This window comes from Amblyomma americanum, chromosome 2 (assembly GCF_052857255.1).
Source record: "Amblyomma americanum isolate KBUSLIRL-KWMA chromosome 2, ASM5285725v1, whole genome shotgun sequence".
Classification (NCBI taxonomy): domain Eukaryota; kingdom Metazoa; phylum Arthropoda; class Arachnida; order Ixodida; family Ixodidae; genus Amblyomma; species Amblyomma americanum.
In genome coordinates this window covers 93803631-93830685 of record NC_135498.1, presented here as the reverse complement: position 1 = coordinate 93830685, position 27055 = coordinate 93803631, and the positions used below count along the sequence as shown (strand labels likewise).

Genomic DNA, 27055 nt, shown 5'->3' with positions numbered 1-27055 from the left:
ATTAAAAAAATTTTCTAATACGAATCGAATAGGAATATGAAGAAAAAATAGCTTCAAATATCAAATATTTCAAAAGAGATGAACAGGCAAATGTCGTTTACACAATCAACTGCTCTGCTGTGACACCTCAACTCACCCCTTTAGGAGACTCATGCAAAGTTCTGCCAGTGGGCTTTCCAACATATCACAGTTGACCAAAACGAGATGGCGGAGCTCATGCTTGGAGAGTTATGAAGGTGAGACGATAAATGCCAAGGGTGAGAGCATTAAGTATGTAACACATCATGGAAGGGTAAAAAAAAAAAAAGCAGCACACTTTCTCATAGTGATGGTTTGAAGCGTGTGGTAGGCATCTTGTTCACATCAGGTGTCATATGTGGGAAAGCCGACTTTCGGAACGAGGTCAAGCCTAGCAGCCGCAGAAATGAGATCGGTCCAAGTGATAAACGCCGGAGAAGAAAACGAAGAGGACACATTTGTGTTGTTTTGGATCGCCGGATAATTTGCTCAGATGTTATGGTTTTGCCATGGTCGAATTTATGAAAGTAGGTGTAGTATATGATTGCTAGTGAATTAGAAAATTTTCAAAAATTTGGAAATTCTCTGTTATGAATATGAATCGAATATCAAACACGTACAATTTGCATTTGAAATTCTAATTATTCTCACACCCTTACCATTTCGGTACTATTTAAAAAAGTGCATCCGTTAGGGAGTTAATGAACAGCAGCCCCTGACGTCACCCTCGATGGTGGCAGCCGCACAGTAATGTGAAGTACGAGATAAACACTGCAACATTACGGCAAATGCAGAAACCAGTCATGAGCAACTCAATAGAGGGAGTGGGCACCTCAAAGCGTAGCAGCAGGGTGTCCCCACTGAGGTAGCCCTCGGAGGCGAGGAGGTCTAGGCGGAAGAAGCGGTTGTAGCCCCAGCACTCGCCCACCTCAAAGTCGGAGGCAAACTCGCGCACAATGTTCTTGCTCGGGTCGCCCCCCTGGTGGCTCATCTCCACACGGTATTCATACCTGCACGGAGGAAGCCAAGGGACAAATAAACAACCGAGTGATTTGTTCCCCATGCCACGATGACATGGCTTCTCATTTCAAGTGAGACTTTGCAGTAACAACTTTCCCGGGAGAGGAGGACCTTGGCAGGCACACTAGTGTTTTGGCTGAGATTTCCAGAAATGCTCGCAACAGGCTGCGTGTACCACATAAGCAGTTTTACTCGAATCAGCCCGACCACATTGCAGATTGTTACACAGAGGCCTCACGGAAACAAGCAGTCTACTAAAAAATTAGAACACACCAACAAACATTTAGTTTGCAGACCTGCTACAGTTTTAAGCTCATAGCTCCCACTCAAGAGAAATCCACAATGGTTTTTACGCAACTCAAAAAACTGTGATGCTAAACCTTGTTAAAAGGGACTATGCAATAAATTAATTGAGATTATGTAAAGCAGACGAGAGATAGGCATTTCATCACTCGTCACCCTAACGCAAGGATTTTTAAGCTAGCATCAATAACAACGAAGATATAGACGATTAAAAATTACGCTCCTCCTCTCCCCCCTCAACTCGTACACACGGGGCACCAGACAAAAATAAAGAAAGCAGGTCTGGGGCTGGGCGTCATCAGATGACGTTCGCTTTGCAACTTCCGGTTGTCACTCCTAGCCCCCCAACAGCAGCGTCGGCGGCGTGGCGGCATCTCTCCGGTCTCTCTTCGCCTTCCTGGATTGCGGCGCGCATCGGGTTTCTTTGCTTGTCGTCCGTTGTAGTTAGCAGTAATAAACCCAGACCTCAAGGTGCGACTGCTCGCTCTTACGGCCGTGATGGGCATTGAGCCCTATGCGTGTCCACGAAGAGCCGTGCGAGTGGCTCCGGAACTCCCGACAGAAGGTGGCGGCAGAGGAAAATTGAAACCATATGCACGAAGGCAATGCCCTGGCCCGCGCTTGCTTGAGAGGGTTGCGCGGCAGCACGAGCAGACGATTTTCACAGCTACCGGAAGTGTGCCCGTGACGTCGTGGCTGCCGTGGCTCCAGCGAATGAGAGCGTGTGGTGGCCTGGCGACGTCATGGTACAGTGACGTCTTTGTTCCACGATTTTAGTTCCAAAATCGGTCACTACGAGCACACCAATCGGCCCGCGAATTTTAAAAAACACGTTTTCTTTTTAATTTATAATAAATTGCCGGCTCAGTTCCGAAGACTTATGCTTGGTGTGAATGCTCATTAGCATCATTTCCAAACGTAGAAAACATTTACAAGCGACTTTGAATTCTTTGCATAGTCCCTTTAAGACTTGCTCATTTAAGTGGTAGTTCCAATTAGGATATTGTCACATAAAATCCCCGACACAGCTCCCCTCATGCATTTGGTCCCCGCTTACAGCATAGTGGCTTATCGGGAACGTCTTGGTTAGCACACACTTGTCGTTGCATATGAGGCAGAAGGGGCATCTCATAAACCAGCCATGAACTATGCCATGCATTGCAAGGAAACTTCACCTGTGCTCCTAACCCACATATCGCAGCAACACAACAATGCTTATACGGTGCAGCACGCGATGAACACATTTGCAACTGCTGATGTGCCTGAACAGAGAGCACTCTCCCATCCATTGCGATTGTCCCCCATCCGCAGGTGCCAATGTCTGAGCAGCCATAGTCCAAACTGTACGGTTGTGCCCATCCCCATAGCTATCACCACTTATCACTGTCACATGACTTGGCTTCTCCGCAGCACGGTGGCTGTCCAGACCCTGCAGTTTAGGCTGGCCGCAGCAAAATTTCGTCTTCCTCAATGTGTCGCTGCCACCATTCCCACGTTGCTGGCTGATATGACATCACTGCGTGGCCGTGATTAGGCTCCATCTCGCTGAGTTGTCACGGGTTGTGTACTTCCTATGTTTAGTGCTTCCCAAGCGACAGCATTTCCCTGCACATCTTGCATCGGGGCAAAGCTCCAAGTGTTGACCACCACCAACGATGATGCCTGTGAAGGACCCTTCACAGAAATTCTGCAGCAGGAAGGTGCTTGTGGAAAGTGTCATGTTTTGCATGTTTAGAGACGGACAGTGCAGTTAAGACTTCTCCAAAAGGGTTCGATGGTCACACTCTTGCCTCTATCTAGCACTGGCAAAAGGTCATCCAAAACAAGTTATGCAGATAAGGAAGTTGAAGACAGCCTTGGCCCTAGTGTTGAAAAAACTGCGCTTGCTAGATGTACCTCACCTGTTCACCCAAATAAAGGGCTTAATGAAGTAGATCTCTTATTTTAAATACCTTCAAGGCATTTAAACCGCTATTATTTGTGAGACCGCGTCGGTAGCAGACATAACGAAAGGATTTCCGTGGTCCTGGTGAATAAAGGCTTCCATGTGTGCCTTCCTTCATGGAATGCCTCAGGTTTCATTAAGGCCTCTATTTATTTAACCGTGATGCCGTGAAAATTCGTGGATGTTAGCATTTTTCGTGGAAATGCGTGTTAGCAGCCACATTCTCTTTCATTGATAGTATGTTTGTAGATATCAGCAGGAATTACATGATGAGAATAATTGATTTAATTGTCTGAATTCCACTGAAATGTAGAATTTCGTAACAAACCAAGTCCTACTGATGCCTTGACGTGTGTACCCCTCCCTTTGTTCCAGCCAGCTAGCTTGTCAAGTGCTGCAGCTCTGGAAGCAATGCAACTCATGCTCGTATGGGAAAACTCATGCTTCTGGCACCTGTCAAAAACCATACATCTTCGAGAAGCCCACAGCAAGCTCACCGACTAAGCTCATGAGCCGCGAGGCAAAGCCAACTTCTCGACAACCCTGTGCCATCGAGGCGAAGTGTGCGGAATGTGCTGCAGGAAAAATGTTGCAACAAAATGGAAAGAAGGCGGCATGGGCTGTTGTGAAAGAAGAGGGCACAGTGAAATGGCGAACAGGCATACACCTTCGCAGCACTGAACAGGACGCAACTAAGCAAGAAGAGATGGCACGGCAGCCGCAGTTTTGTGAACTTCCGCATGTGTTAACGGGCAGGAGACTTCCCGCGGAATATTTCAGATCCTTTTCTTCTCAATTTGACAAATTCGAAACTTTCCATCTCAGAAAACTATGGGCTGTAGGCTTCACCATACACTATGGCAGTGGATATAACGTAACGAGAAGAAATATATTTCCAACAGAGGAGCGAAGATATGTACATGGAGAGACAGCCAAAGAGCCGAACAACAGAGGGACGAGCGGCCCAGCACCAGAACACGCATTTCGTCCTCGTCGTCTTCCACGCATACGCACAGCACTTCGTCGTCATCATTGTCCATACATAGGGCCGTGACACTATTGAAGCTGCTTTTGGTAAGGGCGTACAGCCACTTGGCATGTTTGAGCCCAAAGACTAAACCTAAGAGGGCTAGGCATGCAGGCACTGCTCCCAGAGGACATACCTTTGATTGACATGTCCATGCCAGTTTCAATGGCCCCACAGCATAGGGACACAATGCAAAGAGGCCCACATGAATTCGTTCATACGAAAATTTATTAAACCATGTGCACATTGTAACAATGCAACATATGCACAATTTATTCAAATAGAAAGATTGTATTGTTGTCTCGTTCCAATGGCACTTTAATGTCAGCATGGTTCTTGAGTCATGCACTTTGCCAACTGAGTTAACTCTGTAATGGCGTTCTGAACTCTAATACACCCATCACATCAACTGTGATGAAAAGTTAAAAATTGTGAAGAATTTTCATTTCTGCATAACTACATGAGTTAGTAGCATACTCAAAGAAACAATCTTTTCCAACACACATATCAGAGTAGGGTCAAAGCGTCAGCTGCCAGAGATAGGAGGCCTACACCGAAGAATAAATCCATGCAAAAGATAAGCCTGACAGCGATACAGCCTGAAATTCCTGTGGTCATAACACTACAATGACAAACAGGGGAGCAGATTTGAACGTTTCTCTTGATTTACAGTGTGCGCCTATGTATTTAGGACCAATTCGCATCCAAAAATCATCAAAATTTTATTATGCCATAATCTTTTTTTCATCCAAATAAATCTCCCAGTTTTTGCATTCCTGCAATGAAGGAGCAATTTGTAATAAAATCCTGGAGACATATCCCTATCCATTTTCAGTACCTAGAAATTACAGGGTTAAATATAGCTGCTATTTATTCAGACACACTAAATAGCATGCTAGCAGCACTTCTTTATAAATATAATACAAGATGCACATTTCACTCGGCCTCTGTGTGTATTTCAGTTCCTTCATCTCGGCTTACACTCATTCATGTAAAACTGTCCACATGTGTTACACATTCCCCATTTGTAAGCATCCTTTAAAAGCCCGAGTTTAAACAGACACAATAAGGCTTGAAGATAGCCACGTATAACTTCATAATTATGTTCATAAATACAGTAAAACCTTGACAATTCGAACTCTGTTAATCCAAAATTCCAGATAATTAGAAGAATTTCTTAGTCCCATAATGTCTAACATAAATTTGGCTGGATAATTCGAAGCGACAGCGTGTGCCAGCCTGGTTAATTTGAAGATCTGGCATGCTACGCAAGGATGTCAGATCCCGATTTTTCCACAAATCGGTCAAGCGACAGCCCCTCAGAACTGTGAAGCGGCACTGCAGAGCGACGCCGCGGTTAGTAATGCTCATCCTTGATACGCAAAGCACCCCAGCCCTAGCACTCCCAGCACAAAAACCAATCTGGTGTGGCTTGCAGACAGCCGAAGCACGTGCCTGCACAGGAGAAGGCATGCTTCACTGCAATGCAGGTGTAGATGCCGGTTTTAAAGCAACATAACGTCCTCTCAGCACTTTGCCATGGCACAGCCAGACTGGAGGCAGCAATGACCGTGTTCGTCGCTCTTCTTAAATCTGGCCAAAGTCAAGGCAGTGCGTAGCGGAGGCGCTCGCATCGAAGCACCTCCCACGCCTAACAGCGTCAGTGCGTGTCCTGCGAAACATCCATTCTCGCTATGTGCCCACAACAGGTTGACTGCTTGCTATGCCGGCTTTTGCCGTTTCTTTGAAAAGTGTGCCATGGTTAGAGGGTTAGATAACCTTCAAAAAAAAAAAGAAACCATCCTAGGGTGTCGACCTATACACGGGGAAGACTTCATTGCTGGGTCTAGTTTTGGATGAGCGTTAGGCAGTACGCTCACCGTGCCGGTGCGCATTCCTGGTGGACACATGCGCAAAAAGTCGTTAGTTCATGTGCAGGCCGATTCAACTGACGAAATTTTTAACTGCGTGCCGTTTACCTGGATCATTCGCGCTAGCAGCCACTGGACGAGCGGTAGGTAGCGCAAGGAAAAATGATTCTGGTAATCTCTGAGGCGTGTGTCGCGTCGAAATCTGAAACTGTGGGACCATGTGCAGTTTGGTTCACTGCTTGTCCATCGGGACACACACAAGTGTGGAAGCAGGCCATAACACCACTTCTTAATTCCACTGGCTTCAGACTGTTATCCTTGTGATTGCATTATTATGAGTTTATTGCTTTGAGTTGCGCAAGCACCGTGATGCCATCATGCAGAATAAGTTTATAGTTTTTAGTTCTAACTGTCAAGCTTATAAATACTGTACAAAATTGGCAAACTACAAAACAAAATGCAGCGGCAGGCCGAAGTTCCGAATGCGGGGAGCAGGGATGCGTCAACTTATATTTGGAGTCAACTTTCTTTTTGGCCAGCAACAGCTACGAGCTGGACATTTGACACTTACGCTGCACTACACAGTAACCACAAAGCCTGTCCAGTAAAGATAGCACATTACCGCAAAGAAATTGTTTTCCTGGGTCCCACTTTTATGCTGTTGTCAGCTCATTCGAAAGCCCGGTTATTTCGAATAATTTTCGTGGCCTCAATGGCTTCGAATTGATGAGATTTTACCGTACATGGTTTACGGGGTTTGAAGTCCCAAAGGGACTCGGGCTATGAGGAATGCCGTATTGGAGGGCTGCAGATAATTTTGACCACCTGGGCTTCTTTACTGTGCATTGAAATCACACAGTACGCAAGCCTGTAGCATTTCGCCTCCATCGAAGTGCAACCACTGCAGCTGGGATCGCACCTGCGTCTTTCCGATCAGCAGCCGAGCACCATAACCACTGAGCCACCATGGCGGCTTGTTAACCAATACAGACCATTGTGAATGGGCAAATGATGCAGAAACAATGTGCCACAGAAATGGGGCATCCATGCTCACAGTTTTGAGTTGAACAAACTATCACAGCAGTCCATGACATGCCAACAGCTGAAAGTTCTTGCTAAGAATCAGTATGGCAAGTCACAAACAGAAACTTTATGGAGCAGATCATAAACCACTCAACAAGAAAGATTTTCACCGACAGAAATGAACTGGTGATAAGGCGTGCTCCTGAAAGAGGAGATTAAGCGAAGCGTGAAACACAACTCACTTGGATGTCTCTGGCAGGCCGGCTGTGAGCTCCAGAAAGACCGACAGGTAGTTTCCTCTCACAACGCCGTTTCCATCCTGTGCCAAGAAGAGGGGGAGGGAGAAAGTACGGTCAACAAAAAAAAAAAGGTCACAGATCCTGTTGCCAACATATCCAACAAAGAAGGCAACAATATAATCAGGTCAACACACTAACAGACATAAAGGTTTGAACTTGTCGGAATGAAGAACTCAATACACAATTACACCAGTTCCAAAAGTATCTTGTGCATGAAACCAGAACATGCCCAACCTTTACTTTGCAGCAGCAGCTAAACAGCAGTACCAGTGTTGACAGTGGCAATGATAATAGTGCACTGCCTTTGGTCGGCACTAAAACGAAATAGTAAACGCAACACTGCGTTGAGTATCTGGCTAAGTACACAATGCGTTTCAATTTTCTGCTGGTTAAGTGATGTATCTAAGTTTTCTGAGAAAAGGAAACACATTCATTTACTCCCTTATTTATTTTTCCCTCGAACAATTTTATACTCTTTGCCAACATTACAGATTTTAGTCTTGCCAGCATTCAACCGCTTTACACGATTTCTCCAGACTCCGAATGGGACTAACATTGTCAGCTGAGCTAGGGGCCATTATCAGAGAGCCTCAGCATGCTCACCATGCATGAAGAAAATTATTCAAAAATTCTCAGCACACCCTTTTCTTTCGACTTCCATGTTGGCAGAACTGGTGCTCTTGGGCTAGTGAAAACACAGTGCATCAAGAAGGCGCACTGGACAGGTTACCGGATGTAAACACTCCCATCTCATCTCCTGGGGCCAAAGCAATCATTAGCACAGTGCGTACATCTATTACATACCCTCTGCTTATTATTATTTTTTTATTCCCTGCCCTTTTCCTCTGCCATTACTGCTAGAGTTGAGCCCAGATATACCTAATTATTGTTGATTTCGAACAGTAAGAACACCCCCCGGAAAATACCATGAAAAAGATTGTGTTTATCGAACTCGCGTTCAGCGTAACATTCAATATATCAAACGGTTCGCCACGCCCCTCCATGTGGCAGCTCTCGTAACAGCACTCTTCGATCACTTTCGCACAAGGAGACGGGTCGGCTGCACAAGCCTTGGGCACTTGCTGGCAGTGCTAGCATTATAAAACGGCATGATGGGATGAATACAGGGTGTGCTCCCTTGGCCCATGTAAATCACGTTCTCATCACATGAACGCAAGGGCTCCTCTCAGTTTGCAAAACACAATGTCAGTGACCAAAAATGTCATAATACCCCCCCCCCCCCCCCCCCCGCCGCCCCAAAGAAGTGCCTCTAAAGGCCCTCCCAAGAGTGGGATGAAAAAAAAAAAAAACTGGCGGTGGTTTAGCTCTGGTTAAACCTGGACTGACGCAATAGCTATAGCTGGCCGAGTGGAACTTGCTCATTTGAATAATTGAATTGCAAAGTCAGTCTTTCGCCACTCCGTTTTGCTGGGCATTCCTCCTTCATCTTCGTCCCACTTGACACGGCACATGCGCACAGCTGTGGCAGCTCGGTTTCACCGGCGCGCCGCTGGCAGCAGCAGCTGCTCCACACCACGTGTCTGGTCACGTGACCAACCAGGTGGCGAACCACATGATCAGCCATGGCGCCAAGCCGCCGGCTGCTGCTCCGCACGTGACCAACCATTTGACAGCGTGGTGGCGCCACCACGCTGAAGGCTTGCAACGCTACCGTAATGTAGCTATCGCTACAAAAAGCAGGTACGCACCGGGTACACCTTGAGTCGCCACGTGAGTCCCGATGTGGTCAGGGGTCGGCTGTAGACAGGGTCAGCGCGCTGCTGCAGGGCTGAGAAGTTGCGCAGCAGGAACGCGCTTGACTCATAGGGGGGAACCATCTCTGAGGGGAACTCCTGGCCCCCACCCGGCAGCAGCAGCAGCGGCGGGGAGCACGGCGGCTGCCGCTGGAGCAGCTCCCCCAGCCGACGCACAATCTCAGGCGAGCGCGCGATCAGCTCCGAGCGTGAGCACGAGCTCAACTGTGCCTCGGCCGCCTGCAGAAGCTGCTCCAGCTGCTCCGTCTCCTGGGTCAGCGCGTTCTTCTGCGCTGCTCGTCAGGTGCAGTGGGGGGTAAACAGATAACACGAATAATTTGAGGACCACTCCTAAATATGGATAAGGCCCCCAACTTTCTGCTGCGGAAAATTTTCAGTTCCGCCAATTGAAAAAAAAAATCCGCGAAATTCCACGCGACACATCAAACAAAACAATGGTGCAGAATGCACCTCGCTCTATATTCAGAACCAAGGCATAAATATAGGTAGCCTGAATTTTTTCCTCAGAGTTTGCCAAGGTACCTAAAGCAAACTTCGCCACGAGGCTTGTAAGTTACTAGGAGAAGCCAGCTTTTTCTATGACCTTAGGGCAAAGCATGTGGCAGGTAAGTGCAAAGGAGAAGTTGGCCGTAGATATAGAAAGAAGGCGGTGTGGGCTGCTGTCGGTGTGGGAGAAGGGAGAGGAAAGAAGGGCAAACGGGCACAGGACTGGGCAGCTCGAAGAGAACGCTGGTAACGGTAGCTGCTGCTGCATCGGACGATGAGCACATTGTTGGTGTTTTTGGGGGTGGAGCCCTTGGATATGGCTGGCCTGAACAGTATGAGATTAAATTATAATAGTAATTTTTTCTTATTTTCTTGAGTTCTCAAAATCCCCTCTTGCATTATATTTGCAAAAATAAGGCAAAATAGTCATATTTCAGTCATACTGTCGTCATTTATACTGATGTCTGTAACGCAATTCTGCAAAAAATGCTTAAATCTGCCTTTTTTCACATAATCTCAGGACTCTAGGGGCCTTAAATACGAGTTTGAAAGTTTTTTTTATAGCATTCAGCAAGATTTTCCAGGATAAGTGGTGCACAATTTCAATCTCCAGTAAGTGGCCATAGAATTATTCAAGGATCATCCACGTGCCCATGCTTGCACTTCACACCTATTAAGAATAGCATAATGTTACGTGGCGGCCAGCTGAAAAATGAGGCGCGATGAACAATCGACAAGAGATGATTTCTTGGCCACCGGCCTAGCGCAAGCACTCCATCCCGTGCCACTGCCAGCTTCGTCTTAGACACACTACCCAGGGCCACCGAGAGGTCGTCACGATTGTGAATGAAAGAACTGACGAATATGCACGCGAAATGGTGATGGGCTTGAGATAACGGTACAGCAGTGATGGCAAGGTGGTGTAGTGGTGGCCGCCACGATGAAAGAGATGAGCCTTTGATGCACCAAACGGCACGGGCAGGGGAACAGTGTATTCACATATGAGCGGTGTCTTGGGTCGGTAGGTCGGGTCAGTCATGGCGTCGCTTCCAGTTTGTCGTGTGGAACGATTGCCACAGGGGACAAGGCGGGGGAGCAACAGCGAGGTAGGTTTGCATCTGGCAAGCTGGGACACAGCCGGACGAAATGGACCGAAGGAAGGATGCAGAAAGACGCAGGGCTCCAAAGAACGATGGCCAGGAGGATGAGAGTTGCGTGGCACCCCGCAAGCTCCACCAAATGTTACATGGCAGCCAGCCAAAAAATGAGGTGCGATGAACAATGGACAAGAGATGATCTAATGGCCGCCGGCCAGGAGCGAGCACTCTGTCCTGCGCCACTGCCAGCTTAGTCTTCTTCTTCACAATATGAACAGAGAACAACCAGCAGGAAATTTCGGATACCCTAATGTGGTGCCCGCCAAAAATGCACACAGACATCGCATTCATTGAGCGTGGCAACCAAAGGACACCCACCGACGAGAGAGAGCAGGCGCCCCTTGAGCTGGGCATCCAGGCGGGCGATCATGTGCTCGACAGCATTGCGGATCTCGTGAACCCGCAGGTCTTTGGCTTGACGAACAGCCTCCACCGAGCGTTCCACCTGGGCCACCAGGCCCAGCAGGTGTACCAGGCGTCGCCGCAGGGCTCCCACCTGCTCTCGCACGGCCGCCACCTGCTGCGCGTGCACCTCCTCCAGGGGTTTGAACACATGCCCACAGTGCTGCAACACACACATAAGGCACGATATATTAAGTTCCCACAGCACACCACAGGCACGGTGCACCAGGCTGTGGGCATACTGACCATCCCATCTTTTCCTTTAATTATTCATCCCTTGAAATGGACGCAGATGGAACCATCTGCCTTGCTCAAGTACTGCTACAACTAGTATACCAAGAGGTTTTACCAATACTACTGCACCAATAATGTAAGGGCCTTAGCGAAGGACTGAGGTTCAATTTCGACAGCCTGCACTTCTTTAAAATCTGGGAATATTAGCATTTTTGCATTTCACCCGCCTCAAAACACGGCTTCAAACGTTGCAAACACACCACTGATCCACTACAGCAACTAGCACAGCTGCATTCAAAACTGGTAATGAAAGTATCGTTCATTCCCATCCCCATTTGTCATATTTACTTGCTTCCTTGCCTCGGAGACGTACCGTTCCTCCCCAGAGGGCACACTGGTGGCAGATGCAGAGGCGGCAGTTCCAGCAGTAGACGCTGAGCTTCTCGCCCTTGTGGTGCTGGCAGCGCTCCTGGTCACGCCCGCCACCCGGCTCGGGAGACCCCGGCTTGGTCTCCCCACTGGCACCAGCAGCGGCCGCAGCCGAGCTCAGCTGCAGGGTGTCCAGCTGCTGCGTCACTTCCTCCACCCAGCGGCAGTTCACCAGCTCGTGCAGGTGCAGCGATGCTCGGCAGTGCGGACACTGAGACCGCTGCTCTGTCAGCCAGCGCTGCACACGAGGAAATAATGACAGGGCTGTCAGCACTGCACACGAGACTCAAAGAAATAAATAATAGGCCGCAAGAGACCAAAAGAAATTACTGCAGGTTTGGGTAACGCAACTGCTGCTCTGCTGAAGCGCATGTCAATCTTTTACTCCGCAATAGGACTGAAAATTTGTAGTGTTTAGTTTGAAATTTGTCTAGTACCTCAAATATAAAGTAGGTGCATTTAAATCTGCTAGCTTTAATCCTTGTTTTGCTCTGAACTTAAATGGTCAACTTAATGCTTGAATATGCGCGCAAGTAAATATAGCAGATGGCTAGATTTTGATCTTTGTACTCCTGGTTAGGAAATAGAGAAGCAAGAGCTCGTATGTGCTCTCAATTATTTGCAATGCCTCCTGCCAAACAAAACTACTAAATGTGAATTAAACTGCATATGCTGCAGTCAGTTTGGTGCCCAGTGATGAACACTATTTCTGGGGAGAATTCAATCACCCCAGCACAATATCGTAACCGCTGCATGCTTCTACGGATGCAAGGGGAAATGCTGCTCTCCCACAAAGCCAATTTAAAAGTTTTCATGTGCAGAGTAGACGCAAGCCTACCCATAAAATCCATATCTTGCATCCCCACTGCACTGCCCTTCTCGCTAAGCAAGTCTGAGAAAGGCGATGGAAAAATTCTTTACAAGCAAATGTGAGGAGGGCCATGAAGAAATTATTGACAAGCAAATGTGAGAAAGGCCATGGAAAAATTATTTGACATGCATCAGTTCAGCCTTCCTTTTCTCAGCCTCCAAAATAAAACCCCCTCCACTTTTTTTTTTTCAGTTGCTGCAAGATGCATCATGCATCTATGCAGCATATTTTATTCTTTTACAAGTGTCAACCCTGCTGTGTGTAACACTTATGAACGAGTTATCTCCGTAACTTCTAGAGCTGCTGTGTACAGCTGCCAGCACCTCAATCCCCCCTTTCGTGGTACTCACTCGAATGCAGGCATAGCAGCAAAGCTTGGAGCAGTGGGGGCAGAGGTGGGCATCCCGCAGCCGCTCCATGCAGATGAAGCAGCGGAACACCTCCGCCAAGCTCTGCACACAACACACACAGTAGCTGCATGCAGCAGTGCAAAAATAACACACGCCCACTACAAGGCCAGGGTAAGTACAGCTGCGCCACTGTAGGACAGCTCCGCAGTATTTAATTCTTTACCATCATCAGGAAAATTATTTTGCAAATTGTGGTAGCACTGACACCAACAGCGAAAAATGACAGAAAAGCAGCAATACAAGTGTCCTTCAGTCGTCTCTCTCTTGTTTTTTTTTTCCAGGTTTTTGCACTTCACTCCCGTAACTGGCAGAAGTATTTTTCATTGACTTACCCAAGTGAATGCGCTGCTAAGGAAAATTATTTTCATCCAAAAAGGGGTTTTCTTTCTGCATTTCTATATTGTTCTTGGTAGGCTCCAGAAAAAAGGCTTCCACAGCACCACAGGTTAGTACACTCAATGGGCAAGGTAAGCGACTGCCGATCTCCAGGCCAGGCATATCGCCAAGCACTACAGTTGCCATAGTGAAACTGGCATCCACCAAATGGTTGGAGTCGCCTCCAACCGCAAAAGACTTTGCTAATCATTGCACTATTATACGCAAACATGCATAATGTACCATACTTTCAAACAGCTCACACTTTTGAGCACCTTTAGCACAAAAAATAAAATTAGATGCAGTTCTTCTAGGACAGCCAGCTTCTATAACCTTTGTGCTGAAATGAGTAGAGCCCGTATAGGAGCACTGAAAAAAAAAATATCAAAATTGAGGTACCTGAGTGATTCAGTTTCTGTGTGTACAGAGATACCTTCCACAGAGAGTCAGTTGCAAATATTACTCTGAACATAATGTATTTAAAAGAATGAGCTTGCAGCCAGTCCGAAAGTCCAGTATCATGCAATGAAGTCATATCATGCAATCAGTGTCATATGACAGAGCCACTTCACACACAGCGTGACGTTTGCAAGCTGCTGCAATACTCAGTGAGGAGTGCAGATGTAAGAGGTCTACTTATTCCACATGGCTCTCCTCTTCGATGCACCAGAGGCTTGTGGCGCATGTGATATCAAGGTGTGCATACCTGGGTGCTAAAGGGTAGCAAGAGTAGCCAAAACAGGCTACTCAGCATAGCTGACAGTTTAATTATTTCACAGGAAGCTGGAACAATTAGTTATATACTATAATTACAAATTCAAGAGCTACTTACTGAAGTAGGAAACGAAAATTCGAGCTGTGGAGTTTAGCGTCTAGAAGCACACATGGGCTATGCATGAGGAACGCCACAGTGGTGGGCTTCTAATTAATTTATACCACCAAAGATTCGTTACCATATGCTGACATCGCACACCAAAACAAAACATAAATCAAACCCAAGGCACTCGCAGACTCTTTACTATCCCCCCCACTAGCAAAAGAAGTGATAGCGACACTAACATACAGCTGCACTACTCTGGCAATGAAGGAAACTGTTCAAGAACAGGTGTACTACCTTGATTTCTGCGCATGCCAGAAAAACCCCAGCAATGAAATTATTTGTTTCTTGAAATGCAGCAACCTGCAAACCACATCCATTGCTTTTAGCCAGAAAACTTCACAGTTTGCATGAAGCTAAAAACAAGTTCTTACCAGTGACATGTCGGATATGTACATACTTACAGATATGCGGCCGCTACAGAAAAGTGCAGAGCACATCCAATGCGTGCCAGTACTGATCGAAAAAAAAAAAAACTGCTGCCTTGCCCACATTTAGCATGTCATCAGTGAACGTTTCACATCACTTACGGGTAGCCGGGACGGCTTTATTGTATCGCCAACAAATACCTCAACAACTTTAGGTACGTGTCGCGCATCGCTAGAACGGCTTGCGTTGAAGTTATCTGCTCATATGTAATGCCGTTACCATCAGCACTCAAGTCAGCGTTAACCGGCTAACGTTACCTTCTACTGCGGGAGTCGCGCCATCCAACCGAAGATATGGACGCGAGCAAGTCGAGTGACAACACAATAAAAGACAGAAACTGAAGCCGTACCTCGACTCCGTGGTCCTCCATCGGTTACCTGTCACAAAAAGCAAGCACACATATCAATTTACAATAACTGAAAGCAAACAAACACGCAAGAAGGCACACCTGTCATTCAGCGCGGCCCGATATGTTCAATTTATCGACCAAGTGTTCCTCACAAGCAAAACGACAGTTCAGCGCTTGCAACGAACGTATGTACGGAGTTACATTAACAAAGTTAATCAAAGCAAATTTTCTGAGGGCAAATACTGCACTACAGGTAGATAAGTGATACGCTATACGGAAGTTTTCGCAGTGCAGTAGGCGCGTTTCTGCAGCCCCGCTATTCTCGCTTCCTACCTTTTTTTTTTTTTCCTTTTTTTCACCGCGCTTCTAGCATGTCAAGGAAACCTACCGAAATGCTGAAGTCAGAGCTAACTGCTCCTCCGGCGGCGGCTACTCCGTGCCGAGCAGCGGGTAAGCGATCAGCAGCATCTCACGGGAGCATATTACAGCTGTTTGAGGAGCTTGCTGGAACCAGCAAAAGCGAGCGTGGCGAGCGGAGCAGTTAGCGCAGAGGCGGAGGGGAAGAGAGAAGCTGCAAAGCGCTGTTGGAGCCAGTTCCTCTCACCAGACGTCACTTTTGGCAAATCTACATTATCTGTCTACACCAGAGACTTTAATCTACGTGTTTTTTTAGCTTACCTAAGAAAACGACAAGAACCACATAGCTCGTTCACGTGGGCCATGATGTTACCATGACGAGGACGCTGTGACGTTGTTTCGGTTTCGCTTTCTGGCTTCGCTGCGCTGTGCAGCTGGCGCAACGCCGAAGTTGCTACAAAGCGCGAGCTTGGAAAATGACACCTGTGCCTAGCTGTGCCTAGCTTTGATCTGGTTGAGGCTACAAGTGAACCGCACCTGTTCAGCAAGCTCAATTCCGTTCGCATGACGTAGCACGACCGCGAACGTATGAAGCTCACGTATTACATCCGGTACTGCGCGGTTTCGAAGGAGGAGTGGAACTTGCCGAGCAGGTCAAGCAAACGAGCCTTAAAGTAAATCAATCGACAGATTTTGGTTGAGATTGAAGTGCGAGTGTGTTGAACACGTTTCAATAAATTGGTATACCTCACTGGGCTTTTACAACGTGCAGTGGATGTAGAATATCCATTTGCAACATATTTTGGCGATCCTTCCACCTGTCCTTACCATGTGTTGCCATGTGAATTGAATCACCTCTCCTACTTGTCAGCTTGCCTTTACGAACAATCAGCGACTAGCCCTGGCGAAAACTAATAACACTGTATCTTATTTGCTATCGACAATTAACTGACAGGCAATTAGTTTAATTAGAAAGGCATCAAATGGAAAATCTGCTAGGCTATTAGATTCCCTGGTGCTGGGGAGCAGCATCTGCAGCACCATTACCATGACAGCTGCAGAGGTTTCCATTTTAAACACACATGCGCTAAAGTCCTTGGGATGCAGCTAGAGCGCAAAACCTACTTACCACATATAACTGGGCAGCCTTCACTATAGCCCTTTTGAACATTGTAGCAACACGTACTGGTGGGGAATTTATCACGTAGCTATCTAAATAAATGAGTAGATATTCGTTACGCATATCACTTAAAACCGAGCAGGTTTGCCTGCGACACTGTTCTGAAATGATTGCCAATGTAAAAAAGTTACTGAAGTTGTTTAACCCAGTCAAAAAAAAAAAAAAAACATTGGAACCAACTGAACATTCAAAGTGGTTCCAGTTGTGTTTTTAGCCACCCGACCAATTGGTTCCAACTAGACCAACCCATTAGGCCAGGCAGTTATTGCACCCAGAAAATATTCACAAAATATAACTCACAATTAAGTTTCACAAAATAAGCAGTGTGAGAAATATTTCTCCAACTTAACATATTAATGTGAAAAAAGGAAAACTGATTTGTGAGGATTGCAGGGAGACTGTGCCTGGTGCCAATCAACATTTTTACTGTGGAATTGAAATTAGCATACTTTTATGGAAATCAAGGCAATCTGACATGTATACATCACACACGAGAAACACTACATATTCAGACTCTACTACACATATTAACTCAGTATGTACATCCAGAGAACAATATACTTCTGCTCCAACTTATATATCCCATTTATGAGGCTCTCATGCTGGGGCCAGTGGCACTTGCCCACTGAGCGCAGTTATTTAATTCTGACCGTACTGGTGGTGCAGGTGATGAATACAATTTAGCAGGTGAAGCTGCTGATAGCTCTTATTTCAGAACCAGATTAGTTCTGCCTTGTTTGTCAGATATGCAAACATTTATATGGATACACTGGATGCAGCTGGGCAGACCAAATGGATGCAATGAGCAAGACCAATTGGGCTCACCAATCGGAATCCTAGTTCGTCCAATTGGTAAGACCATTTCAACTATCCGATTAGAACCAGTAGGAAACTGAACTGGTCTAGTTGGAACCAGCTGGAAATCCAATTGGTTCCAGTGTTTTTTTTTTTTGACTGGGAAACTAATTCTAAAACCCATAGCAGAATAATAGGGGACCAAGCAAATACAGGAATTTATTAGAGCATTACATACTTGTATAGATTTTTCGGTTGGCAGTTATCAGCCTCGACACTGCAAGCAGTTGCTACCAATGGTGTAAGTGCCAAAAATTGAACTCGGAAAGATATCATTAATGGAGCCTCATATATTTTCTTTTGGAGTGTTCATTAGTATTTCATTCAGACCCAAGCAATTAGTGCAAGCGACGAATAATAAAGCAAAGAACTCAGCACACTGTTTTCGGGGTGTCTTTTATTCAAGTATCTACAATCCTAAAAATAAAAATAACTTATATAAAAACAACCTATAACAGCTATACCTCAGGGCACAACCAAGAAAAGGTATGCTGCAGAAAAAAAAAAATACAGGAGTGGCGATTAAAAACAATACAGGGACCGCGCGGAGATATATAAATACAGCAGCCACACAGCTCTACAGTATTTTTGTTTTTGTTTTCACTTTTTTTCTCTCTTTCTGTACACGACACATAAAGGTTGGTTCGTTTTCCTAGCTTGCCTAAAAACTCTTTCCAAAAGGGCTACAAAAAGAGAGGCCAGACTAGATTTCGTGGATGGGTGCGCTACGTCCACGGCGAGGATGGACAAAATCAGGCAATCTGCCGTCGTCACCCGGCCTTTGTGTTGTCCTCTTTTCGTGCAAATAGCACACGTGTACAAAAAAAAAATACAAGAGGAGACAGAGAGAGGGGGCCATAAGACAAGAAGGCAGTTCCTCCCGAGACAAAGAAACAAAAGAAAGCAAAGCCAACCAAGCCCGCCGTTCATTTTTCTGGGGAAAGTCTAGGAGATCCAAAAAGGCCGCAGATCTCGCGAGGTCTTCACCGATGCCTCGGTCCAGGAAGTTCTATTGCAGAGAGAGACACTTTGAACATGGATCAGAGGCGTCCACACTATTCACTTAGGCGCGTATCATACATATGTATATCCCCAGCAGCCGCTAAAGAAGTTTACGCACAATGGCACGCGGAGCCTAATCGGATGGGTTGGGGCACGACTCTTGTACCGTTCAGTGGAGCCAGGGCACACTGATGGGAGTGGTGGCCGATGGGAGTGGCAAGAAGAGCACTGACTGCCCCCTCTCTATAATCGTAGCAGCTGCATGTACAAACATAGGGTTTTACGGGGAAACGTTAGTCAACAATGTTTGCAATTGGCATACAGTTTAAGGGGCACTACAGTGAAAACATTCCCGCCACAAACGACAAGTGTCAGGTGAAATCCTAACCAACACAAGCATGTGGGCCACACGTTTGTTTTCTACTTTGTGTTCACTGAGAAACACACATGTGCTCTGCATAACACAACGAACAAATCAAGATTTTTTCTTCCTTTTTTTTTTTTGGAGTTGCACAGAACGGCACATAATGGTATGCGCCAGCCACTGATGCCAGGGGTTTGACACCTCTTTATCAAGCCAGGCACTACATTGGGTTCATTTGCTTGAAGCCATCATAATTTTCCAACGGCAGACATAAGCATGCTCTCAGCTGCCCACGTAGGAGCAGCGGCCTCAGTCTTTGCACCCTTAATTGTGATATAATGCCTCCAGCGTGCGTCATAAAAAGTCATGCCAGTAGCAAAAACTGACACGTATTGAAGCACGCATTAAATGATGTGCTGCACTGCAAGCAAGCAAAGCACACCTGATCCAACCAATTGCAAGACATGTCAGAGGTGGTGACAAAATCTCCCCAACAGTACTTTTGAAGCAATGCAGTGAACTTCAATGGCATTACAGTAGTAATTTCCAACAAGAACGCACATTTTCTCAGCCTTCAACACTGTTTCCATACCAGCACAAACATCCGACTTTTCACTCGCCGAGGTCAGCAGCGGTTGAGTTAGCGGAGCAAAGTCCTCGGAAGTGGCAGCTGTCATGTTCTGGACTGTAGCCCCTGGTCATTTGTATATAGCTGCATTTTTCATCCCTGCTCAGATCAGGTCAAAAGCAATGGAAATGGACCCACCTCCACGACTGCGAGGCTGATGCATGACAAGTAGAAATGCTGAGAAGAGAGGACCCGCAGCAGTCCGGCAGTGCTCGCCATTGTGGTTCAGTGCAAATATTAACCCACAGAGCGGGAACCAATCTACACTGTGACAGCTACAACTCGTGTTGTGACAAGGTGCACGTAAGTTCCAACGTGAGATGTCTAAGCTGCTTCCTTGCCTCTTGCAGGTGCTTAACTAAGTGTGAGCCACGCACAAAAAAAAGAAAAAGAAAGCGTGGCCAGAGCTAGAAACACAGAGAAAAGAGGAAATTGAACCGTGATCAGTTTAAAGTCAAGCATTCTCCCTGTGTGCCTGCGTTCTTCACTCTTTCCTGTGCTATTTTTATGAGCTGAAAACGTGTCCACAAGCTCTAGCAAACCAACTTTCTTGCCTTTCTGCCTGAACTGCGCCCTCCTACACTGTCTGGTACCTCAAAAGAAGCGTTCTATGAAGAACACAGCCCAATGGCATACATAAGCAACTAGGGAAACGCAAAAAGTGTCATAGAGACAAAAGGTTACAAACGCCCACCAGTGGCTGCGCAGCACACGGTCAGTCAAACTCGCACCATGTGTCAAAATGAAGATGGCTGTGCAGACCAGGTAGACAGCAGAGCATGCATGGCACACACTGGATAAGCCATGCAGTTTTTGCTTCAAAGCGCTTCCTGAATACTTAGCACCTTAGCTCAGTCTCAGCTAAGCCTTTCCTTAACCCAACTGATATAAGAGATAGTGGCAGGAAATGCAAAGCTGCCAGGCCAAATGCCAACTCCTCTCTTAATACAGCCCACATTACATGCTAATGCAGACACAAGATCAAATTTCGGATACGGCAAAGGTATGATTACACTGCAATGAGTGATGTTGTGAATGCACATTACATAAGCAGTTCAACTCCATTACGGGGCTTGACAAGGGTCTAAGCTGCACAATTGTGTCTGCACAACCACCTGCAAATGACCCAGCATCCTGCCAAAAGGTAACAGTCAAGTGAGCAGTGTCTCGAGCCGTGCAAGGTTTGTCCTGTATTTCACGCCAAAAGCTGTACACGTGTGACGACTGTGCTAAACAAGTGCTCAACAAAGCGATCGGCCAATTAATGATGTCAGCTCCCTAAATGCCCTGTTGACCATGTGGCAGTCATTTTCTTGACAGCCATACAGGTTAATCGCTACTTTTACAGACCTGTCTGTCAAGATTAAGCTTACTTTATGCAGAAAATGATGTCAAAGTCACTGCGGTTGCGGTTGACTACGGAAGACTGACCTAAGTCTGTCTGCAACCTTTCAAGCCTACCGCTTGGAGGCTTGCGACAGTTTGCAACCTTCATTTTTAGTCCAAAGGCTTTATCTTATGTTGGTCAGTTTGACCGGGAAGTAGCAGCAGAACCAAGGTAATGTAATGAAGCCAGGCAAGAACTGCGAGTAATTCAATTATCCCAACTGCATGTTTTGTAAAGAAATCCCAGTGATGATAACCATAATCACACAGGCTGTATTCCCTAGACAGCCTTCCTTCATACTGCTTCAATGTCTCCCTTAGTGAAAAACAACAGCCAGAGAATAACAGCAAATTAATATGGTGCGCACGTGATTATGCGGCCAAACAGAAGCCTTTTCAGGTCCCTGCTTATGCTTGCAAAAAGAAAAGTAGAACGAGAACAGTCGCAGAAACAGCGGGAAGAAAGTTACATGGACATGGGAATGGTGGGAACCTTGAGAATGGTTCACACACAGATGTGCATATGTACATGACTGTCACAATTACACACCGCTATGTACACATCCATGCACACATGCCCGCACGTGCTTAGGTTCAGGTACAACAAAACGACCTAACCAACGTCCAGCGAGTCAAGCAACAACACAACGGACTCGATAAATCTCTCGCGTGTGGCGGACCACAGGCAACACGCTGCAATGAAGTGTGGCTGCAGAGTAAAACGCTGAGATTGCATAACTGAGTACGGCCGCAAAAAATGTCACCGGGAAGAAGTAGAGGTGGTCCATGACTCATTCGGACAAAGGGCGAAAAGTGAGCCGATCAACACATCCCCGCTCACCGCATCCCCAGCAGATGGCACAATGTGTACACAATGCGAGAACACAAGCTTAATTCATCAGCTATTAGAAAGGAGACAGAGACGAGCACGTTTACTTTGGGTACAGCACACACTCTTCCACAGACAAGACCCCACCCACGAAGCAGCCTAGAATACAGCGATTCACTACAAGCGCAGCCCAAATGAAGGCAATGAATGGAAGCTCTTTTTCCAGATTTTTCTCGCCTACCTTTTTTTTTTTCTAACACACAAATTTCTTGCTTCAGGCGGATGCTCAGCAACACGGACAACCAGCAGAACTGGCAGCAGGGAACAAAATAGCCACAATTAACATACGGCTGCCACCATCACCCTTGCCCATATTGAAATTCATGGGCACTAAGCAGGCGAGCGGTTCTGACAGCCTCCAAACAAAAAGCTACTCCTCACTAAAATTCAGTGGACCATACCGCAAAAGGTGAGGCGAACAAAAGAAAAGACTAAACGAGGCTCTCGCACACAGTGCTGGTTTCTCTACTGCACGCTTCGTTCACTGCACTGCTCAGGAGGTTGTGCAGCCGTGCCTGAAGGAGCCATGCATCGCACGACAACATGCACAACGGGTTATTGAACACTTTACACTCCACACAGCCAGCCACACCTGTGTCAGTGCAGCAGACTACGCGGCGCACGTGTCCGCTTCTCTCATGGCAACATTCGTGCCTTTTGCCTGCAATGCTCACTGTTGAAAATCTCTGCACTGTTCCTGTGGGGTCCCAATAAGACTGCATTCATGCTCCCGCCCTAGCAGTAATAACTGCACACACAACAGCAAACATGCAGAAATGTTTCCATTTCGGCTCTTCGAGAGAATCGTCCCAATGTGTCGAGTGAGTAACAGGAGAAGGAAGATTACGTCCAGTTTACGCACCTGCTCTTCATTTTATAATTTGCCCATGTGCATAGACCACGTGTAAACACAGTTGCAGTGCCTCTTACAGGTGTCTGTCTATCATCGTGCCAGTGTCCATCAAATGACGGTGCACAACGCATTTGGAACCTCTTAAAGACTGGGCTTGTACCTACCAATCAGAGAATGCTGATATGCTCAGAGGAAAAAAAGTCCCAACAGGCGTGCTGAAACACCTGTCAGATGAACCGATTTCTCAACAGCCAGGCTGGCGAATGTGCTAGCTAGTATTAGGCAAGTGTGTGTGCAAAGGGCCGCATCCTGCATTTTCGACAACTTGGATGTATGGTTGTTCTGCCGAGCAATTGGGGTGAAACACTCTGCTGCACTGCACAGTACGTTAAATGACAAAACTGTGATGATGAATACAATGTGAAATGATCGGCTGCATCGACTAGGACTGGAAAGTCCATGCACTGTTCACAATTAACATGTAACCAGTACAGCAAGAACTGCTTCCCATAAAAAATCCTCCTTTTTCTTTCTTTTTCATACGTCCCAGCTAACTGCTGACCTAGCGTCACTAACTTCTGTCGGAACCACTCAGCGCCTTGTTCACTAAGCAGGTGATGAACCTACACAGTATCACAGTGCTGTCTAACAGCTGCAGTGATGTTGGGACAGTGTGCATTCGGCATGGGCTGTTAACATCACTCAAACCATGCTGCAGCATCCTGTGATCGGGAATGCTGCATCATAGAAAACTAAATCGTGCATGCCTTGTGGCCTAAAGGCTGGAGCACAGGTTTGACCAATAGCCACACGTGTACGCTTATTCAGCAATGAAAACAGAACCGAATCTGCCTGAAGATTCATAGAAACATCTCAATGTTTCCACAATTAAATGTGTTCCGAGCGAAAGTGCTGACAGCAAATGCTATTGCCAGCATAAGAGCCGTTTTTGGATTAAGAAAGCAACTTAGGGAAGCTGGAATACATCAATGATCACCTGCAATTGCTACTTGCAGCTATGTGCATCCAAACAGAGAGACTGCTTCAAGTTGGCTGTGGCCTGGCTCAACTTACTATGCTTAAGTGCAACAAGTATCTAAACTGTACCCTTTCGAAACCTGCTAATACTGTGTACCATGTCACGCAGACATGAAAGTATGTGTGATCCAGTGCAAGCTTCAAGTTACAAATCATCATCGAAGAAAAAACAAGGAAATGTGAAAGACTGAGGAGCCTCTCCCAAGTCCCCGGTTTTCACACTTAGACAGGAGTATGGGTGCTTAACTGCCACACATCGAACTAGACAACAACCACCGGCCCTGAAAATGCTCAATACATTAATTTTCCGTGAAAAATAGGTAACTCGTTGACCAACTTGTTGTTGAGGCGTTCCCTTGTCGGAGAACCGAGCTTGCTTGCCATACTACACAACATGAGGGATGCTCTAGTGGCAAGTTCTTTCGAACGGTATGCAGAAACAAGAGTTCCACAGGAGCGGGATAAAACTTGCGACGTGACCAGAGTGAGCCGTGCAAAAACTTTTGTAGAAGTTTAACAATGGGCTTTGCACGGATGCAGCTATCAATTAAGGGCGGGGGCCAGGATGTCAGCCCACAATGCTTGGAGTCACAATGCACGCAATTGGACTGCTAAGCGTTGCTATCACAGTTAAACACTTCTTCGCCATAAAGGAAGCAGACTGCTGGGGAACAATGGCAAGACTGCACAAGCAGCCTCCTCCACACTTCTGAAGGCAACTGCCCGCATCAGTTTTTCACCACTTCACCCCCTCCTCACTCCTTCCTTTCGGACAATGGAAAGAACAGATAAGAGGCTGTGTGTATACTTTGCTGTGTGCATACTGGCTCCTAAAGCAGCTGCTGCAAAAAGAAGAGAAAAAATATAGGGTCACTGCCCCTCCCCATTTCCACTCTCGTGGCATTACAAAAAGACGGACTCCCTAGGTGCTGGAAACCCTGCCCCGATGCCTGTCCACCAAACACTCTTCCCCAGCCCAACCCTGCCTAACCCCGAAGACGCGCTAGAAAAGAAGAATGTGCGACCATACGAGGAGCACACAACTCATCACGCCATCACAAACACCGTGAGCAGCAGGCATGCCTACACATCTACCTCGCCCCCTACCCTTTCATCATCACAAAGGTCGAGGAGTCCTTTGGTGGCCGTTTCATCCTAGATGCCAAGTGCCTGGCAGGTCGACAGCGGGAAAGAAGAGAACGATGTGTGAGTGACGGGGGAAATCTGCACGGCCACCAACAACCATGAAGGATCTCACACGGACATTTTTGTCAAACCACACCACCACACTCGCACAAACGTCGGCGGCGGAAAGGATCTGAGATGCCAAAAACAGTCACAACGAAAGGAGGCCTAAACATCCTATGTACAACACTCATTCTCCATCATTTTCTCCGCCTCTTGGTCTTACACCCCGTCCCCCGTCCCACATGCGCCAGCACAGGAAGAACGATCTTTGCTTACATGCACACGCGCACACACACACGCACAAACACGCACAAACAGACACACACACACAGACACACACACGATGCACACTCGCCCTATGTACAGTCGATATTTACATGCGAGCATGCAGGCTTCACTGGTGCCACTTCTTCCCCGTTTAAGCACGTGATTAGAAAGTGGGAGGTTGGGGCAAGCAGAGAAGGAACAAAAAGTGCCCGGAAGGGAAGGAAAAAAGTAAGGCGAACTAAGACAAATGGCACATGGCCGCCATGAAAAGTGTGCAGCACACAGCATCACACGCAAAGCATCTCCTCGCAACATCCGCAGACAAGAGAGTGCCGTCAACAGCTCCGCGCTCACCCAATGCCTCAGTACAGCGCACCATAAGAGAAGCACGGCAGTTCTCGTTGCACAATCGTGACTGCTACTGAAACCATGCCTGCACGGAGGCAGCACGCCTCATCGTGCAACCGCACGCACAGAAAAGGTTGATGCTGCCTCGTACCAGAATGAACTTTGCATCTGCCACTGTCGCCGGGAGTGCCGCGTTACGGAATGAGTTGCGCATGCCTGCTGCCACCGCCGTAGTTTGCAACCCGAGGCCCAATTTCTGTGACCTTCTCTTGCCACCCGTGTTTACCACATTAATAAGTTAAAAAAAAAAGAGAGAGAGTTTTGCGTTTTGCCCCTTCCCATTTGGTCCTTAAAATGCAGTCACAGCCTCCAGCCACAGTGGATGGCGGGGGAGCGAAGGGACACGTCCGGACACAACTGTCTGGCGGCCTTGTGCCCGGCTGCCGGCACAGCATGAACATGTCAGCTGCGGCTCTTGGAAACGCCAATGCTTTGCGTTGATTCGGCAGTGCGTCCTCACACGATGAAGGTTACTGGTGCATCGATAGGGGGAGACACCAGTACGCCGACAGTGTGCGACACCCTGCCCCACCGAAGTTGGACAACGACACCGCATGCTGAGCAAGCAGCAGCGGCGGCAGACGACACCATCCAGCAACTGCGACGTCCTGCCGTACCCGTGCCCGTGGAAGTGTGCCTGGCCCGCTGCAACGGAGCCGTACCGCGTCGGCGAAGACGCCAGATGGAGCGTGGCCCGACGACCCTCAGTTGCCGTTGCGCGCGGGCGGGGTGGCCGTGGTGCCCGGGGTGGAGGCCAGCAGGTTGTTGCGGTTGTCGGTGGTGCCGTAGATCTTACCGGCCTTCTTGGCCATGGAGGCGAGCAGCTCTTGGGAGTCCTTGAGGGTGGACCGGAGCGACAGGAGCCATTCCTTGAGGCCGATCTCATCGGGGTTCGTCAGCACCACCTTGGTGTCACCCTTCATCTTGAGCACAATGCACTGCTCGCCCTTCACCTGGACATAGTCCGAGCACACGTCTTCCATCTGGTCCATGAAGATTAGCTGCACGGAGAGGGAGCAGGCAATGAGCTTCATAAACTTGTAATAACGTGCCCTCAATATTCACTTCTTTTCACTGAAGTTCAGTGCGAGTCTTCTGTTTTTGTTTGATTTCCACTTAAGGTTGTGGCTGAGCCTTTTTTGCTCAAGAGGACAAACATACAGGTGCTTCACTAAGCGGAACAGCAGAAACTAACAAGTTATCTTGCTCCTGCATAAAAGAGACTGACATTGCTGCACACACAGAACAACCTTGCGTGAGCTGCTCTAGAGGACACTTTACAACCAACATACTACAGCTTTTAGGGTATTAATAATAGCAGAAAGCTTGAACTCGCTTCC

General features: G+C 47.2%; 2 protein-coding genes across 2 annotated transcripts in view; both read right to left on the bottom strand.

The window, feature by feature from the left end:
- LOC144121622 (uncharacterized) overlaps positions 1–15867 on the bottom strand; it is a 36393-nt gene extending 20526 nt beyond the window's left edge. The window contains exons 1-8 of the mRNA XM_077654930.1: positions 15689–15867; positions 15301–15328; positions 13211–13312; positions 11934–12227; positions 11243–11489; positions 9216–9553; positions 7450–7526; positions 851–1028 (exon numbers count right to left, since the gene is read on the bottom strand). Of these exons, the coding sequence (XP_077511056.1) occupies positions 851–1028; positions 7450–7526; positions 9216–9553; positions 11243–11489; positions 11934–12227; positions 13211–13312; positions 15301–15321 (1257 nt within the window). The 5' untranslated portion in view covers positions 15322–15328; positions 15689–15867. The remainder of the gene's footprint in view (positions 1–850; positions 1029–7449; positions 7527–9215; positions 9554–11242; positions 11490–11933; positions 12228–13210; positions 13313–15300; positions 15329–15688) is intronic.
- A 2207-nt stretch (positions 15868–18074) lies between these two features.
- Gprk1 (G protein-coupled receptor kinase 1) overlaps positions 18075–27055 on the bottom strand; it is a 106736-nt gene continuing 97755 nt past the window's right edge. The window contains exon 19 of the mRNA XM_077654929.1: positions 18075–26716. Within this exon, the coding sequence (XP_077511055.1) occupies positions 26420–26716 (297 nt within the window). The 3' untranslated portion in view covers positions 18075–26419. The remainder of the gene's footprint in view (positions 26717–27055) is intronic.